Genomic DNA, 19,839 nt, shown 5'->3' with positions numbered 1-19,839 from the left:
CAACCAGGAGTTGACTAAAATCGACAGCGGCGGGACTCTTCTGGAACAATTACAATCAAGGCCTCCTCCCAGGGGCCCCCTATTCACATACAACTATTTCCAAGGTAGAGGAGAAATGGCAACAGTCTCCTGAACCACTACCGGCAAGCCGGCTGCTTGCCTGATGGTCTCCACTATGGATTAAGACACAACTACAGTGGTGCCTGGGTGGCTCAGTCGTTAAACGTCTGCCTTCAGCTCAGGTCATGATCCCAGGGTCCTGGGATTGAGCCCCACATCGGGCTCCCTGCTCCGCGGGAAGCCTGCCTCTCCCTCTCCCACTCCCCCTGCTTGTGTTCCCTCTCTCGCTATCTCTCTTTGTCAGATAAATAAATAAAATCTTAAAAAAAAAAAAAAAGACACAACTACAGAGTCCAACACTGTGTTGCCAGCACTGTGCCGACTCTCTGGAGCACCGAGGAGGGTGGAGGGGTACAGGGCTCGGGGGCAAGCTGGGGAACAGAACACTGCAGCCTCTCCTCACTCCTGCTCTGGCCTCTCCTCCGATTCCGCTCTGGCCATGTTCCTCTGCTAAAATATCTCAGGGACTGTTCGGTGCAGTGAAGAAAGCGTCTGGGGCTCCCACTGCCCGAGCCCAAGCTCTGTCCTCCTCCCTGTCCCCGGGCTAGACCTGGAGTTCCGGACTTCAGGCTCCTCACAGCAGCGCTGGGAGCACCACAGGGCACTGATATGCTGGGAATATGCAAATTAGGTAGGTATCATCGACAGGTATACAATGACTCATCACTGAGGCCTCATTTAATCTAGTTAAAATAAAGGAAGATTTTGTTTAAGAACATGGGAATAGCACTCTCTACAAGGATGCTCAGTGGTCATCTCTGCCTCCTCCCCTTGCCCTTACCGCCATGCCCCCTCAGGCACTTAAGCACGCTCTGAAGCCTCCTTGTCCCCTTCTCTAGGAAGCCCTCGGGCTCTGCTCTCTATCTAAAATGCCCTTCATCCTGTCTGTGACCACCCATACATATCCCACCAGCCTGTGAAGTCCCACTACTCCAGAAGATTCCAACCTCCATTACCTGGTCCCACTATCTGACCATACATTAAGCAGCTCGATTCTCTGCTGTTCAGCACTTTGTTCTAGAACTTTCATACTTCACCTGTCACTGTTGCAAGTCTGAACATTTCATTTATATCCTCTCACCAACACTTAAACATCTTGGGGGTAGGAACCATATTATACCTGTACCACCTCCACAGAATTATGTACTTGTACTATGCTAGACTCATAATAATTACTGAAATATATTCTCCCTTTTCTACTCAGAAAAAGGGCTGACTACAGAGGGACACTGGAGAAGCTATTTAAGGCTTTTGAAGGTATGTACTATCTTCCCATCAGCGAACGGCTTCAGTACAGAAATGCCAATATGTATGTACCACTTTACACCGACTGGGATGGCTAAAATGAAAAAGGACAAGAAGGGTTGGTGAGGATGCGGAGAAATTGAAACCCTCATGTATTGTCGGTGGGACGTAATATAGTACAGCCACTCTGGAAAATAGTTTGGCAGTTCCTCCAAAGGTTAACTGTAGTTACCACATGACCCAACAATTCCACCCCTAGATGTACACACAAGAGAACTGAAAACATATACCCACTTCAGACTAGTACCCGGATGTTCATAGTAGTCTTTTCATACTATCCGAAGTAGAAACAATTCAAATGTCCATCAACTGATGACTAGATAAACAAAATGTGGTCTCTCCACACTAGGACTATCATGCCATGAAACAGAATGAGGTACTGCTACATACCGCAACACACATGAGCTCTGATACATTATTAGGTGAAAGAAGTCAGGCACAAGAGGCCACTTACGCTACCAGCCATTTACATGAAATGCACAGACCAGGCAACAGAAAGCAGATTGGCGGTTGCCTGGGGCTGGGGTGAGGTGGGAATGAAGAGTGATTGCTGATGGATACAGGGTTTCCTTTCAGGAGATAAGATGCTTTGGAATTAGACAGTGGAGATGGTTGTAAAGCCTTGTAAATTTGGTGAAAGCCACTGAATTGTATACTTTCAGAGGGTGAATTTTATGGTTATGAATTATATCTCCATTTTTTAAAAAGCTAAAACAAACAAACAAAAACCTCGACACAGAAATGCTAGTAGGCTGCTACGATCCTCAAACTTTAGAATATACAAAACCCACGTGGGGTGATGATTAAGCTATGGATTCCTGGGCTTCCCTGACACCGCCACAAAAGTTACGGCTTGACAGATTCAATGTGGAATCCGGTAGCCTACATTTAATCGGCACACCAGGGGATGAGGATCCAAGTTACTAGCCTCGAAGCAGGTTTCTCAAAACACAGTTATTTAAAGAAACTGTAATTTAGAATCAGAAGAGCACATTTGGGTCCTGCTCCTTCCTGGTTATATGACCTTAGTCCAGTCATGTAACCTTTCTACTCCTGAGTTTCCCTAACTATAAATGTAAAGAAGAACATCTTCCTCCAAGAGACAGTATGTAAAGTGTCTAGTAGGGTACGTGGCATATAGTTGGTGTGCCATACATGTTGGTGAATCCTAACCAGGTGCCAAGTCCATTCAACGAACATTGTCAAGTGACTATATAATAGGAAAGGCCCTGTACAAGAAGACAGTGATTAACAGAACAAATTTTTTTTAAAATAATCACTTACTGGATTTTGCAAAATATGAAGCAGACGTTAAAAACCAAGCATCGCTGTTTGCAAACCATTTAAATTAGTGTATCATTTTCCATACCCCTGACAAAGTAAATTTGGGACTACATCAGGAAAAGCAAAAACAACACGTATTCAGGCATTTGATGATTATAAAGAATTTCTAAAGGCTACTTAAGTAATAAAAGCAATACCTGTACCGTACTTTCTTTTTTTTCTTTGTGTCTTCTCTCGCCAAGCAGAATGTAAGAAATGTCAGATCACCACGCCTGTTCTCTTACATCCCCAAAGCGTCTCCCCCGTTCCCGGGGCACATAGGAAATGCTCTGTAGGAATGTACTTAATGAAACAGTGCGGCCTTTACCTTCAGGTCACGGTGGATAATAGGAGTTTTGCACTGATGGAGGCGGGCAACAGCTTCGCAGGTATCACAAAATATCTGAAGCACTTCATTCTCCGTAAAACCTGTTTGCAGGCGCTGGTTCATCAGGTTGACCACCTGGCCTCCTGCAAGGGGGCACAGAACAAGCGAGAGGTTAGCAACATTCAGACTCACTACTTACCCAAGACAATGAACGGCTGTCCAGAGGAGCAACCTGGACAGGGGTCACTGGCTGAGCCACGACTGCAACCCAAGTGTCTTGATTCCCAGACCCAGATTCATCTTCTTACAATCCAGGTCCTTCTCTCATGCATCAAAACCAGTTTACTTTATGAAGTACTCCAGACGTGGGCTGCCTTTGTGACATCTTCAAGATCAGTAGAACTGACAATCTGGTCCTGCTATAGCCGCTTGGTTACACTGTCCCCGTTTGTATGAGACAAGGCCACAGGTTCAACCTGCCACATCTTTTAGTAAGAATCAGACTGCACAATAGACCCCAGGAGCAGGAAGAAGACAGCTTTATAGTCTGTACTTTAGGAATGGCTCGGTCTCTCTGGCTTCACTCACTACTTGCTGCCGAGGATGTAGAAATGCTACACCAATATTTCATCTCCAGGACCAAAAGACTGATGACCTCACTTACACAAAATTATCCAGATCCCTGGATGCTCCCACTGCCTTGTCTCGAAACATTTTACCGTGCAAAAAGGAATGGACAGGAGGAAACAAACTGTCAAGTTCAAATTTGGTAGTATCTTATAAAATCAGCTTAAGAGTTGTTACAGAATAGGCTGAAATTACTGGTTAACATCATATTTTGGGGATTAACAACATATTTAATTTATGGACAGTATCTTTAAAGGCAAGGAAAATGTCAGTGGATGTAAGGGTGATTATAAAACAGGGCACCAAACAGTGAGGCAGTGACCTAAGGTTGTAAGTGGCAGTTGCTTAGGCCAAAAAAGTCAAACCTCCAAACTGCTTGTGTGAAATGCAGTCAGCTCTGAATCAAGTCATGCTACAGTCTGTATTTCCCAAGATAAATGTTGCTTGAAACTCCAAGCTTTCAACTACTTAACTCCACTGTTCACAGCAGCATCGTTTGAATATAGCCTTACTGGAAATTACAGCTCGAAAGCAAGGAGAGGAAAGGTCATTTCCATTAGACGAAAAGGATTATTTTCCCCTATAAGGATGGAGGTGTGGGTGGAGAAGAGAACACATGAGGGAGGGAGTGGGGAGGCTGAATCGTTTCTTCGGTCCATCTGGAGTTGGGTCTTTATTATGTACCTTCATCGCTTGTTTTAAAGCATCACAAATACCACATTCATTCTCACCCTCATCCATTCTCATTCATATACAAGCACCAAACCTTCCTAAAGCTAACAAAAGGGGAGTTTTGTATTATCTGCTACTTCAAATTGTTTGCCGTAGTAAGAATAACCAAGAGGTGACAGCAGGCTCTGTATCTTTCTTTGCACATCTTTAAAAATAGAACAACATACATTAGGGCACAATGCACATTAATTGAAATGAGCCCCGTGCCCTTGACAATCAAAGTGCCAGAGCAACGGGAGCTCAAGGTGTGGGTCATATACTTACCCCTGCAGAAGTCCATCAGAATGAGCACTTCCCATACATCACCACTGCTCACGTTGTTGATACTGGAGTCAATGTAACCGACAATGTTCTTGTGCCCCGATAGGTCTCTCTATAAAGAAGAGTTGAGAAATACAGTATGAGATACAGACACCAATAGAGACAGAATGAGCCCGTTGGTTCCATTAGCACAGATAATTTAAATGCAGATGACCTTAACCGCAATGAGAGGTAAGACTGAAGAGGAGGGTCAAGAGCAGGTTTCCAGTGGTCTCTGAGATTCACGGCCCGATCTCTTCAGTAAACGCTTCTACAATCCTACTAAACCACAGCGCTCTCCTGAACAAGATTCTGGAACCTGATGCACACAGGGTGCCTGCTTGTTCGCTCCATCAGTGCTCCATGTAAGCCAGGAGCAAAGGCACCCATCTCCAGAAGTACTGCAGAGAGTGTGAGCCAGACAGTATGAAGTATTTAAACGTGTGAATTTTTAATTCAGAAAAATGAAACTGGTGGGGTTTTTCCCGGGTTGTAGATACACAAGTGAATTCAACATGACTTTTAAATTGTTTGTACTTGGGGCGCCTGGGTGGCTCAGTCGTTAAGCGTCTGCCTTCGGCTCAGGTCATGATCCCAGGGTCCTGGGATCGAGCCCCGCGTCGGGCTCCCTGCTCCGCGGGAAGCCTGCTTCTCCCTCTCCCCTCCCCCTGCTTGTGTTCCCTCTCTCGCTGTGTCTCTCTCTGTCAAATAAATAAATAAAATCTTTAAAAAAAAAAATAAATAAATAAATAAATTGTTTGTACTGTTTTTCTCCCTTTAGGAAATATGTGAAAAGAACAACTGCTTTACAAAGTTTTGAACGGACTACAGTGGCATCCAGACCTAAACATTTTGCTCATAATTAAGCCTTTCAAGCCAACCAAATGGAATATAAGACGGGTCATGTTTCCAGCTCTCTGGTTGGAACTGCATATGCTCTCTCAGGGCTGCTTATGGAATTCACTTAGTCAACAAATGTACATTGAGCACTTCCTATGTGTCAGGACCCATTTAGGCCCTAGAAGTTGCCTCACACCTTGGTATAGTTATTTCAACATCCATAGAGACAAATCTTTGTAATGATGATGTTTAAAATCCAATGTCATCAAGAAGTAAGTTGGGGAAAGAAAAAGTGAGCAAGCTGGGTAAAAGGATTTTTGCACAAATACAAGATTTTAAAAAAACTCGTTTTAATAAATTGTTTTACTTTTGTTTAAAAAAAGGGGAGGGGAGTGGAAACATAAGTGGTTCTGAGTCACCAGACAAACATGACAGTTCAGGCCATAAAAACAGTAGCTACCTCTACACAAACTAGAGATTTGGCTGCTTAGAGTGACATATAAAGTCTCTTTTAATCTGAAATTATATACCAAAACAAGAAGAAATCTCATAGTATCAAAAGAATATACCTGAACCCTGAGTATCAAAGTTAAAATTCATTAGAACTTTCCTGTGAGGGAGGGAGTAAGAATGACTATTGCTTCAGAAAGGTAGACAAAAATAGAAATGTGACCGCTGGAGCTGACAGTGGGAAGTCAATGGAGCCCTATGCAAGAACAGTTTCAGAGAAGGGATGGGATGGGGGAGGCGGGGGGAGGGGAGAAATGGACTTGCAAAGAGTTGAGCACATAGAGCTGGCGACTACAGATGAGTCTTCTGGAACATTTTGTGCTCCAGAGAGGAACAGCATTGCCAGAAGGAATTAATTCTCAGGATGAGAGAGGTCTGAGCATGGGAGAGTGGAAGGAGCCAGGAGCAGAAACCTTCAGCATACAGTAGAGGACGAAGGTTAACTGATGGAACCTAGTCCTGCAGGAAGAGAAGGCGGGGACTGGTGTTAGAAAGAGGAGCAGGAAGGAAATGAGGATGGATATGCATATTGGTTTACAGCTGGAGAAAAGGGAACTTCAGGGAGTTCAGTTCTATTGTTCTGTTTCTGGTAGAGAGCAAGACCATGTTTGCAGTATAAGGGAATGAGAAAGAAGCTTGATGAGAGAAATAAAAGGCTTAGAGCAACTACTTTGGATAACAAAAAAGGAGATGATGAGGCAGAAAAAGCAGTCTCTGGAGTTCTGCACAACAGAACGTGATTTCAGGGTTCATGTCGCAGAGGCCCATTCTTCCCCCTGCTTTTTAACTCTCATCACCAACTCTTCAAAAACTTGATTTCATTTACACAGTCGAGGAAGGAGGAAGAACTGGAGAGGAGTTCTTGAAGCCAAAATAGAGCAGAAGATCATGTTCTCCAAATGTTCACAGGAGGAATGAAAGACTAATGTTTCCACATTAGTAATCTGTCTACATTTAACCGTTTAAAAAAGAATCAGCAATGCTACTTCTGATTTGTCTCACCCCAAGAGGAATAATAAAGAATCAGGATGGGAAAAAAAGCATTTGACAGAGCCAAGAGGAGGTCAAGAGCTATTAGAGGACCCAAACTGGATAATTAACATCTGCAGATGGCATCCTACAACAGTTGCCAAGCTGTTTGCTGATCAGTTCAAGTCCAAATTCCTGTTCATTTTGTCTTCTGCAGAGTTCCTGAGAGACGTCCAAGCAGAAAAGATCTCCTTTGGAGGGAGACCATGGCACTTACTTAACGACCTGATGATGCAGCAACATCTCAGATTTTAGAGTAACACCTCACTACTCTGCAACTGATGGAGAAGATCGATTTGAATGGCTGTGAAACGCAGAAAAGGTCAAGAGAAAAACTTACTGCAAAGTGAGACTGACTCACACTGAGGGTGCACTGCCCAGTTTGCAGCAGCAATAGGCCAGAGGAGGTCCAAGCATTCCCTGGCTTTCATTAAAAGCACAGTCCCAGGCTTGGAGAACAGAAATGGACATAGAGGTATGGGACAGAACCCACACGGTATTGGAGCTCAATTACTCAGGAAAAGGCAGGATATAAAGAGGATGCCTTGATGCCCTTGGCTACAACTACTATTTGGGGTACACTGAGATAAAAATCTATATGATGAATATAAGCCAAAACCTGATTTTCAGGGGAGTAAGAAATGTTCAGTTAAATTATAGATCAGATCAGTTTATATTACATGATTTAAACAGCGATAAGTCTAAGGAGTGTGTATTGTCATTTTAAACTTTATTTTTATTTTATTTTATTTATTTATTTATTTATTTTAAGATTTTATTTATTTATTTGACAGAGAGAGACATAGCGAGAGAGGGAACACAAGCAGAGGGACTGGTAGAGGGAGAAGCAGGCTTCCCGCCGAGCAGGGAGCCCGATGTGGGGCTCGATCCCAGGACCCTGGGATCATGACCTGAGCCGAAGGCAGACGCTTAACGACTGAGCCACCCAGGTGCCCCTAAACTTTATTTTTAGATTACAGTACTGACATAAACGTGCTCTTAGAAGACCTGCTTTATTAAGTAGATATTTTCAATGATTTGTAGTTGCCTTATTAATATTAATATTAATAATATATTTAACTGTTTGTAGTGCTAAGAAACTTTCTTCATAAATAGATGCAAAAGCTGCCATTTGAAAATCATGCCTTCAATCCAGATCTTACAGGTTATCACAAATCTCAAGTTTATCTGGGGTCCTAATTAATGATGCTTGTAGCACAAAACAGTATTCTATCCCTATCTTCAAAATTCCTACAGCAGGAGGATTCCTCGTTAAGAGTCTTGAGGCCTTAAGGGAGGACTTAATCCCTAAGTACATCTATAAAAACCTTTATTATATAAGTTCAGGAAAACAAAGAAGATAGCATTCTAAAGAGCATATTAATAACATGTCACTCACCTCCAAATAGTAAAAATGAGTATGGTATATAACTAATTTCCCTATATATTTGCTCAGGTCACCCTTCCTTGGAATGTCAGCATGATACCTGCCAATTTCCAGTATGGATAGTGCTTGCATTTACACAGATTAAGTTTCCAAAGAGATAATTTACCTGCTTTGACCCTCCATTCAAATATTCAATGTTTTCTGCTTTTATGACTCATCACTATTGCTGCTTATTTCTGGGATCACACCAGGGTTCCACAGACCCTTTTAAGCAAATTTCAGCTTCTTTTTAACTTAAAGGTGAAGGAATCCAGTTCTAAGGCCTGAAATTTGTTTATTTCTCCTACTGGATGCTTTGTGAAAGTCTTCTGCCTTACTTTTCTTTGCTCCTTTTCCCCTCAATTACTCTGAATTTCCTTTATAACTCTCTTCACAAGGAGTTATTCACAGGCACAGTAAAACATCAAGTCCAGTACAGCAATGAAAAGAAACACTGTGAGATCTAGGCTGGCCCTGGTGTTCTATGAGGGCCAAGGTATCTAAGCTTCTGCAACGTAAGAAGTCTCAAATACTACTCTCCTCCCCATACTCACACTGACTCTCCCTTTCCTGAGTCTTACTCATTAATTAATCCTGTACTTACTGAACAGATCTTTAAAGTCATCTAAAATCTGATTTAGAACAGTGCTGCTCAAACTTTAGTAGGCATATGAATCACCTGGGGATCCTGTTTAAAAGCAGATCTAATCCAGTAGCTCTAGCAAAGGGCCCAGGATGTTGCTCCTCAGTGGCATTTAAAATAGCAAAGATCCAGAGCAGCGCTACTCAAAATGTGGCCCACAAATACGAGCTGGTTAGTAAACTGTTACCAGCCCAGAAGGAGATAAGAAGCTTGTTCCAGGACATAAATCAATTAACTAACTAAGCTGACTTGTTTCTTTTCCTAGTTCCTTGATTTACATTCTGGCACAACATCCTCTGAAGAGCACCCATACGTTTACAGCCAATTGATTTCTGACAAGGGTGCCAAAACAATTCAATGTGGGAAAGATCAGTCTTTTCAAAAAATGATGCTGGGACAACTAGATTATCTTCATGCAAAAGAATAAATTTAGATCCCTACCTCATACCATACACAAAAATTAATTCAAAATGGACCAAAGATATAAAAACCCCCAAAAGAAAATATGCACACAAATCATCATGGTGTTGGATTAGGTAATAGTTCTTAGATATGACACCTGAAGCACAAGCAATCAAAGAAAAAAAAAAAAAAAACGGATAAACTGCACTTCATCAAAATTAAAAAATTTTGCGCTTCAAAGGACACTATTAAGAAAATTAAAGACAGTGCAAAGAATGGGAAAAAAAATATTTGCAAACCATACACCTGATAAGGATCCAGTATTCTGGCTATATAAAGAACCCTTAAGGGGCGCCTGGGTGGCTCAGTCGTTAAGCGTCTGCCTTCGGCTCAGGTCATGATCCCAGGGTCCTGGGATCGAGCCCCACATCGGGCTCCCTGCTCTGCGGGAAGCCTGCTTCTCCTTCTCCCGCTCCCCCTGCTTGTGTTCCCTCTCTCACTGTCTCTCTCTCTGTCAAATAAATAAATAGAGTCTTAAAAAAAAAAAAAAAAAAAGAACCCTTAAAACTCAACAATAAAAAGACAACACGATGTAAAAATTGGCAAAGGATCTGAATGGACATTTCTCCAAAGAGCATTACAAATGGCTGATAAGCACATGAAAAGATGTTCAATGCCATTAATCACTTAGAAAATGCAAATTAAAACCACAATGAGATATCACTCCAAACCACAAGGATGGCTATAATTAAAAATATAAACAATAAAAAGTGTTGCCAAGGATGTGGAGACTGGAACCTTCATACATTGCTGGAAGAATATAAAATAGTGCAACTCCTTTGGAAAACGGTTTGGCATTTTTTCAAAAAACAGAGTTACCACTTGACCCAGCAATTTCATCCTTGTGTATATACCCAAGGGAAATGAAACATCATGTTCACACAAAAACTTGTACACAAATGTCCTAAGCAGCACTATTCATAATGCCCAAAAGTGGAAACAATCCAAATGTCCATCAGGATAAACAAAATGTGATATCTACACACGGAATATTATGCAGCCATGAAAAGGAAAAAAATACTCATACATGCTATCACATGGATAAATGAGGCACTCATCCATGCTACAGGATGGTTTAACCGTAAACATTATGTTAAGTGAAAGAAGTCATAAGAGGCCATGTATTAGATTATTCCATTTATATGAAAAGTCCCGAATATACGCCAGAAAGTGGACTAATGGTTGCCAAAGACTATGGCAAGGGGGTCATGAGGAGTGACTGCTAACAGGGACGGGTCTCCTTTGGAGATGATGAAAAAAAATGTTCTGGAGTTAGATACATGGTGATGGGTAAATAATCCTGTGAATATACTAAAAATTACTGAATTATATTTAAAAGGGTGAATTTTATCTCAATTTACAAAGAAAAGTAATATGACGAGCTAGGGAAAAAATAAACATACAAGGGGGAAAAGAAAAAGAAAACAAGGTCCTTTGAGTAGCACTGATCTAGAGCAGTCAGGCAGCTCAAATTGTAATCCCTGCTAGAGCCTTTTGACAAGTTTTCTTACAATAATGTCACTTCTTTGGACCCTCACCCAACTGCAGACAGCCTGTATGTACTGCTGATGAGTTATTCCTTACATCCAACTGGAAACTTCCACCTCTTGTTCCTAGACTGTCCTCTTCAGAGCAAAAAGAGCAAGTCTTCTTTTCCACTTTCTAAACAATTGAAATATTATTATTTAGACTCTAAATCTTTTCTTCTCTAGGTTAAATATACCTACTTTCATAGACATGTTTTTTAGTTGCATCACCACTTAAATGCTTCACTTTGTCTATATCCCTTTGACAAGAATGGCCCCAGGAAATGAATGGAATACTCCAGATATGGTCTGACTCACGCAGAGTACACCAGCATCATCACCTATTATTAATTTTATTAATGTAGCTAAAAATGGCATTTTTTTGGCAGCTGCATTACACTACACATTCGTATTGAGTTAATTGACCACTAAAATATTTAAGTCTTTTTCCATTTTACACTGCTTTAAATCTCTGCCTTCCCAGAACTATGCTTGTAAAGTTGTTAAAATAAAAATTCAAGTGTATGACCTTGCCTTGTTATTTCATCTCATTAGAATCAGTCTATTGCTCCAATTCATAAGGATCATTTTGGATCCTGATTCTATTACCCAATGTAGTGGTTATATCTTCCAACTTTATATTAGGTAGATAATTGATAAGTGTGTCTTCTCTTTAACCAGGTTATTTGCTAAATGTAAAATAACATAAAAGTAGTGGTGAGCCATACGGCTTTTTTCTTAGAAGGCATCCTCCAAATTAATATCAAACCACTGGTCAGAAACCATTATACACAGTAGTTATTACTACTGGAATCCAGCCTAGACTCTCCAACTTGCTCACAGATCTCTGGTGAGTGTCCTTACCCAAATGACACAATCCATAGACACTGGACCTAGGGCACTCTCCTGAGCTTCCTATCCAGAAACCTTCCCAAAGAGGCCATGATGGTGGTATGACATGGCCTGCTATTACCCAACCTTAAAGTTCTTTGGATCTCTGCTTACTTATCGAACAGACTACAAAACAGCTTAAAATTTTATTTTATTTTTAAAATAAGTAATATACTAACATTCAAAAAGAAAAAAAAAAAAGGAAATTATTTTCTACTCCAGTACTCATCACCTATAGGAAACACTCCCTGTTTCTTTCCCTTTCTCCCATTCACCCTCCCTCCCTCTCTCCTCTCTCATCCTTTCAGTGTTTTGTTCAGGCAAATCCAAACGGTATGTATTATGTATGTGTACACACACACACACACAACACACCTTTTCTTACACAAAAAATAGCATCAAAGCATCTTTTTAAATAATCTGTTCCAGATTCTTGTCCCCCATCAATCCTGATGTCCCTACTGTGCACAATCTACCTTCCTCTCTTTTAGGAATACGGAAACATTTTCCTGCCTCAAATCTTCTGATATCTCTTCTGTTGAAAGCAAGTCTTCAAACGTCACTGGTGGCAGCTCAGTGTCCTCACTATCAAGCTCACTGCAGATGTAATCCATCTAGGCCAAGAAACGTGAACACAGAACAGCACTTGGCACATCTTGAGCTTGAGTTCTTATCCCTTTAAGTCTGAAGAAAATTCATCTTTTCCTGCCTGTAGGTAAAGAAATCTGAAGTCCAAAACCCAACTTCCCATTGTCCATCAGAAACCAAAATCCCTTTGGTTCCATCAGGGCCCACATCCCAGATGTTATCAAAGGACTCCTACCATACTCTGGTAAATGGTACACAACATATGTCAAAATCAAATGTCTCTAGTGAAACCAGTAACCATTCTTGAGTTTGGGTGGGTGCAACACGCAGATCCTTACTCTGCTGTAAGTGCAGAGAGGACTCTGCTGCTTTGATCACTAACACACAAGCCCTAGCATGTTATAAAACATGTTACCTCCTCTAATTCCTTTCACAATTCTGACACTGTGTGAGAGAGGCAGGGTTAGGGTATGCCCTCTATCTGACAGAAGTCTGAGCCTAGGAGGGTTAAAAACATTACATAGAGCTTTTAATTAAAATGGTAGGAAAAAATTTTTTAAGTAAGTTGAATACTTGCTTTTATCTCTGCCTCCTTCTAAAGCCTTACTAAATGATGTAAAGAGTTTGTTTTTTAAAAATCACAAACTGAAGACTTCCATTTCCAGGAAAATGGAGTAGATGTGCTTTTGCCTATTCTTCCTTCTAAGAACAACTAAATACTTCGGACACTAGTATAGATTTTAAAAAGCATAATAAGAAGGGTCTGAAATGTGGACAGAAAGCAGCCTGACTAGAAACTTTGGAACCCAATGAATGAAACGGTGGTGAGCTGCCTGAGTTTTCTTTTTGTCCCATCTATCCCAGACTAGAAACTGAAGCAACTGGTGAGTTAAAAACACCAATGGGTGTAGACAAAAAAAGCCCCAATAAAAGCTTGCTCTCTCAGGGTGCCTGGGTGGCTCAGTCATTAAGGGTCTGCCTTCGGCTCAGGTCATGGTTCCAGGGTCCTGGGATCGAGCCCCGCATCGGGCTCCCTGCTCGGCGGGAAGCCTGCTTCTCCCTCTCCCACTCCCCCTGCTTGTGTTCCCTCTCTCGCTGTGTCTCTCTCTGTAAATAAATAAATAAAATCTCAAAAAAAAAAAAAAGCTTGCTCTCTCTAGCCAAACCCAGGAAAAGGGCAGCCTAGCAAGACAGAAATTCATAGACACTAACTACTCTATTCCAGCCAAAAATCACAGAAAAAACTGCAGCCTCTCCCTGCAGACATGCCAGCAAAAGCCAAGTGGGGAGCCCAGACTTCCATCTTCACACACACACTGTATCTATGTATATAACGCATTAATATGTAAAAAAATATATATAACATGAACATATAATACATAACAAATACATATGTAATATACACAGATATAATGTATAACTAATATATATATAACATTAATTAGAATATTTAAAAGTTATACAAAGAAATGGCCAACAAATATAGGAAATGATGCTCAACATCACTAAGCATCAGGAAAATGCAAATCAAAATCACAAGGAGATAACACTTCATGCCTGTTGGGATGCCATTATTCAACACACACACACACACACACACACACACACACACACACACAGAGAGACAATAACAAGTGCTGGCAAGGGTGTCGAGATATTAGAACCCTTGTGCACTGTTGGTAGAAATGTAAATTGGTACAGCCACTGTGAAAAACAGAAAATTAAACACAGAATTACCATATTACCCAGCAATCCCACTTCTTCGTGTATATCCCAAAGAATGAAAAGCAGGATCTTGACGAGATATTTGCACATCCATGTTCACTGCAACATTATTCACAATAACCAAGGGGAAGAAGCAACCTAAACGTCCACTGATGGATAAATGGCTAAAGAAAATGGGGCATATATTTATAATGGAATATGACTCGACCTTAAAAAAGAAAGAAATCTGGTGCACCTGGGTGGCTCAGATGGTTGAGCGTCTGCCTTCGGCTCAGGTCATGATCCCAGGGTCCTGGGATCGAGCCCCACATCGGGCTCCCTGCTTGGCGGGAGGCCTGCTTCTCCCTCTCCCACTCCCCCTGCTTGTGTTCCCTCTCTCACTGTCTCTCTCTCAAATAAATAAATAAAATCTTTAAAAAAAAAAAGAAAGAAATCTTGTCATTTCTACAATATGGATGAACCATGAGAATATTATAGTAAGTGAAATAAGCCAGTCATAGAAGGACAAATATTGTATGATTCCACTTACATGAGGTATATAAAACAGCTACATAAGTTCTAGAGATCTGCTGTATAACACTGTGCCAACAGTTAATAACACTGCACACTTAGAAATGGTTAAGATGGTAAATTTTAAGTTACGTGGTTTTGACCACAATAAAAAAAATATTTTTAAATGTTAGAGTAAAATTAAAATAAAAATTTAAATACTAGCTTAAAAACAAAAAGAAATCTTCAAAATTTGAAATAATAATTGCTTAGTTGATAATCTATGCAATATATTTGAATGAGTTGAAAATTTATACCCACACAAAACCTGCACACAGATGTTTATAGCAGCTTTTATTCATAGTTGCTAAAACTTGGAAGCAACCAAGATGTTCTTCAATAGATGAATGGATAAACTGTGAAACATCCATACAATGGAGTATTATTCTGCTCTACAAAGAAATGAGCCATCAAGCCATGAAAAGACATGGAAGAAACTTAAATGCATTTTAAGTGAAAGAAGCCAATCTGAAAAGGTTACACACTGAATGACTGCAACTACATGATATTCTAAAAAGGGCAAAACTATAGAGACAGCAAAATAAAAATCAGTGGTTATCAGGGGTTGGGATATTTGGTGGGATCACCAGGCAGAGCACAGGCAATGTCTGGGGCAGTGAAACTATTCCATATGATACTATAATGGTAGATACATGTTATACATTTGTCAAAACCCACAATACAATATCAAACTCAATGTACAATACCAAGAGTAAACCTTAAAATATTTTAACTATGAACTCTAGGGGATAATGATATGTCAATGTGTCAACTCCCACCTCAAGTACCTAGGAAAAGAAGAACAAAATAAACCCCAAGCAAGCAGAAAGAAAGAAATAATAAATATAAAAACAAAAATCAATGAAATAAAAAATGGAAAAATAGAGAAAATCAATTAAACAAAGCGATCGTTCTTTGAAAACATCAAGTGGCAAACCTCTAGCAATATCAACAAAGAAAAAAAGAAGATACAAATTACCAATATCAGGAACGAATCAGGGGATTTTACCACAGACCTGGCATACATGAAAGGATAATACAAGAATAACACTAACAACTAACTCTACCTGCATAAATTTGACTTAAATGAAATGGACCAATTCCTCAAAAATACAAACTATTATAACTCACCTAATATAAAGGATAATTTTAATAGTCCTGTAAGTATTAATGAAACTGATTTTGTAAATTAATAACTGCCAAAAAAGAACTCCCCAGGCCCAGATGGTTTCATGGAGAATTCCAACAAATGCTTACTTAAAGAAGAACAAACACCAATTCTACAAAATCTTTTCCAGAAAACAGAAGAGGAGGGAACACTTCCCATCTCCCAACTCATGTTATAAAGCCAGAATTACCCTAATACCAAAACCAGAAAAAGCTTAATAATTAACTCCCAAAACTACAGACCATTAACCCTCACTATAGATGTAAAAATCCAAAATGTTAACAAACAGAATTCAAAAATATGTAAAAATAATTACAGACCATGACCAACTAGGGATTATTGCAGGGATGCAAGTTTGGTTCAATATTTGAAAATCAGTCAATATAACCGACCATATTAAAGCTAAAGAAGAAAAATCACATGAGCATATTAATCAACGCAGAGAAAAAATACCTGACAAACTTCAACACCCATTCATGATAAAAACTCTTAGAAAAATAGGAATAGAGGGAAATTTCATCAAATTTATTTTTTAAATCTATTTTTAAAAACTACAGTTAACCTCATGCTTAATAGGGAAAGTATTCTTTCCTCCTAAGATTGGAAAGAAGGCAAGGATGTCCACTCACCATTCTAACTCAACATAGTATTGCAAATTTTAGCCGATGCAAGAAGGCTAGAAAAGGAAATTATAGGATACAGATCAGAAAGGAAGAAATAAAACTGCCTCTCGTTGCAGGTAACACAATGGTCTATATAGAAAATCCTAAGGAATCTAGAAAAAAATTCCAGAACCAGGGGTGCCTGGGTGGCTCAGTTGGTTGAGCGGCTGCGTTCAGCTTGGGTCATGATCCTGGAGTCCCAGGATCTAGTCCTGCATTGGGATCCCTGCTCAGCAGGGAGCCTGCTTCTCCCTCTGACCCTCCCCCCCTCATGCTCTCTCTCACTCTCATTCTTTCTCTCCCAAAGAAATAAATAAAATCTTCAAAAAAAAATTCCAGAACTAGTAAACAAATTTAGCAAGGCTATAGGATAAAAGATAAACATAGAAAAATCAGTTGGTTGGGGCACCTAGGTGACTCAGTCATTTAAGCGTCCAACTCTTGATTTCAGCTCAGGTCATGAATTCAGGATCGTGGGACTGAGCCCCATGTTGGGCTCTGCGCTCAGCTGAGAGTCTGCTTGAGATTCTCTCTCCCTCTCCCTCTGCCCCACCCCGCACTCCCACTGGCGCTCTCTAAAATAAATGAATGGGGCGCCTGGGTGGTTCAGATGGTTAAGCGTCTGCCTTCGGCTCAGGTCATGATCCCAGGGTCCTGGGATCGAGTCCCGCATCGGGCTCCCTGCTAGGCGGGGAGCCTGCTTCTCCCTCTGCCTCTGCCTCTCTCTCTCTCTCTCTCTCTCTGACTCTCATGAATAAATAAATAAAAACATTTAAAAAAAACAAAAAAATAAAATAAATGAATGAACGAATGAATGACTGAATAAAAATGAATTCGTTTTTTACATACTAGCAATAAACACATGGACACCAAAATTAAAAATCCAGTACCATTTATAACCATTCAAAACAAAACCAAAAACCTATGTCTAAATCTAAGAACATGTACAAAGTCAACCTAATGTCAATGAAAAACGTCAAAGATACAAATAAATGGAGAGATGCACCATGTTCATTTATTGGAAAACTAAACAGAAAAGATGTCAATTCTCCCCAAATAAATATACAAGTTTAATGGAACTCCTATCAAGATACTTGCAAAACATTCTGTAGATAAAAATTATTCTAAAATTTATGTGAAAAGACAAAAAAAAATGGGAATAAGTAAAACAATTTTAGGAAAAAAAAGTAGGAGGAATCAGTCTGATTTCCAGACTTATTATAAAGCTACAGTAATCAAGGTTGTATGGTATTTGGTAGAGGGAAAGTCATATAGATTAATGGGAACAGAACAGAGGAGGGTCTGGCGATGGACCCTCACAAATATGCCCGACTGATTTCTGACAAACATATTCAACAGAGGAAAGATAGCCTTTTCAACAAAGGGTGCTGGAGCAAATGGATACCCATAGGCAAAAAATGAACCTCAATATAAGTTTCACACCTTACATAAAAATTAACTCAAAATGGATCACAGACTTAAATTTAAAACGTAAAACTATAAAACTTTTAGGAAAAAAAGAAGACAAAATCTTCAGAATCAAGGGGTAGGCAGAGTTCTTAGAAATGACACCAAAAACATGTTCCACAAAAAACACGAAACAAAACCAAACCAAAAAAACCAGATAAACTGGACTTCATCAAAGTTAAAAACAAAACATAAATAAATAAAATCTTTAAAAAAAAAAAAATAAAAAAAAAAAGTTAAAAACAAAACGAAACAAAAACAAACAGAAAGGTCTTAGAAATTAAAAAGCTTGACAAATAAAAAATTCAACAGGGTGGTTGGAATGTAAAGCTGAGGAAATCTGCTGGAATGTAGAGGGGAAAAACACCCAAAGATATGAAAAATCAAGGGGAGAAAACACAAAAAATTAGAAAATCAATTCAGGAGGACCAACATCCAAAATAACAGCAATTTCACACAAAAGGAAGACAGAAAAGGAAATCACCAAATGAGACAAGCTAAAATTCCTCATAATGCAAGGATAGGAGTCTCTAGATTACATGGGAACACCATTTATTAATAAATAATAAATGCACACAGCAAGGTGTATCATCAAGATATTTCAGAACACTGTAAACAAAGGGGAAACTGATAAATTTCTAGGGAGAAAATAATGGGTCACACCCAAAGGGCTGATATTAGAATGACTTCTGACTTCCTATCTACAACAATGAAAGCCAAAATACGGTATAGCAATGCTTTCAAATATCTGAATGAAATTATTTCTGAGCCAGAATTTTATACACAAGGTTTCACATGTGTGAACATAAAATAAAGACACTTCCAGCCCTGCAAGGTCTCAAAAATTTACCTACCATGCATAAGGAAGCTACCACAGGATAAGCTCCACCAAAATGAGGAAGTAAAACAAAAAACGAGTCAGGAAATCTAACAAAAAAGAGAGGCAAAGGGAATGACTAAGAAATTCCAAGATAAGGCTGTAAATTAGACCTAGAGAGCAGCCAAACCAGATTTCACTGAGTTAGGAGATTGAGATCTCTTCAAGATAAAATGAACAGAACATATAAACGCATTTAAAAGTATTTTGAAAGAATGATTTCTACAGCCTAGGGAGAGTTTGGGGTTAAACTGCTGAAAAGTACACAGAAAAGACAGACCAAAAAATGGAAAAAGATTATTAATTCCAGTGAAAACAGAGTTATACAGAAAAGGAATAGTAATCCTAGTCCACCAGAAGATTCTGCAAGAACAGTGTTTTCATACATGTAAAAACTAATACTACTGTAACTAACATACTGCCAGAAACTTCTGCTGTTGCAGCAGAACGGGAAATGAGCATGATTGCAGGTATTTGGGGAGAAGGGCGTGCAGGGGATGAAAGAGAGCTAAGTTTTTACTTTCCATACTATATAATGCCTAAAATGGAGAAAAAAATCAAGAACTAGCAATATCAGCATGATATTTTGAAACACAGCAAATGAATCAACAAAAAGTGGTTGTCTCTGGGACCTTGCAGTGACAGAGGAGGGCCCCTCAGGGACTTGCTTGAAGTTTTTGGGAACAAGCTTCGTTCGCTTATGAGAGTATTTAAGTTCTGAAAAAATATAAACTCAAAACA

The 19,839-nt window shown here is 39.7% G+C and overlaps 1 protein-coding gene across 10 annotated transcripts in view; it reads right to left on the bottom strand.

Moving 5' to 3' along the window:
* Window positions 1–19,839, bottom strand: part of AAK1 (AP2 associated kinase 1) — a 156,157-nt gene that overhangs the window by 55,051 nt on the left and 81,267 nt on the right. For all 10 annotated transcript variants that reach the window (XM_032410804.1, XM_032410799.1, XM_032410800.1 and 7 more), the window contains 2 exons: window positions 4,700–4,808; window positions 3,077–3,219 (listed from right to left, as the gene is read on the bottom strand). In XM_032410804.1, the coding sequence (XP_032266695.1) occupies window positions 3,077–3,219; window positions 4,700–4,808 (252 nt within the window). The remainder of the gene's footprint in view (window positions 1–3,076; window positions 3,220–4,699; window positions 4,809–19,839) is intronic.

This window comes from Phoca vitulina, unplaced genomic scaffold (assembly GCF_004348235.1).
Source record: "Phoca vitulina isolate PV1807 unplaced genomic scaffold, GSC_HSeal_1.0 scaffold12, whole genome shotgun sequence".
NCBI classification, from domain to species: domain Eukaryota; kingdom Metazoa; phylum Chordata; class Mammalia; order Carnivora; family Phocidae; genus Phoca; species Phoca vitulina.
Note: the sequence above shows the minus strand (reverse complement) of the source record. Positions and strands in the feature narration are given on the sequence as shown.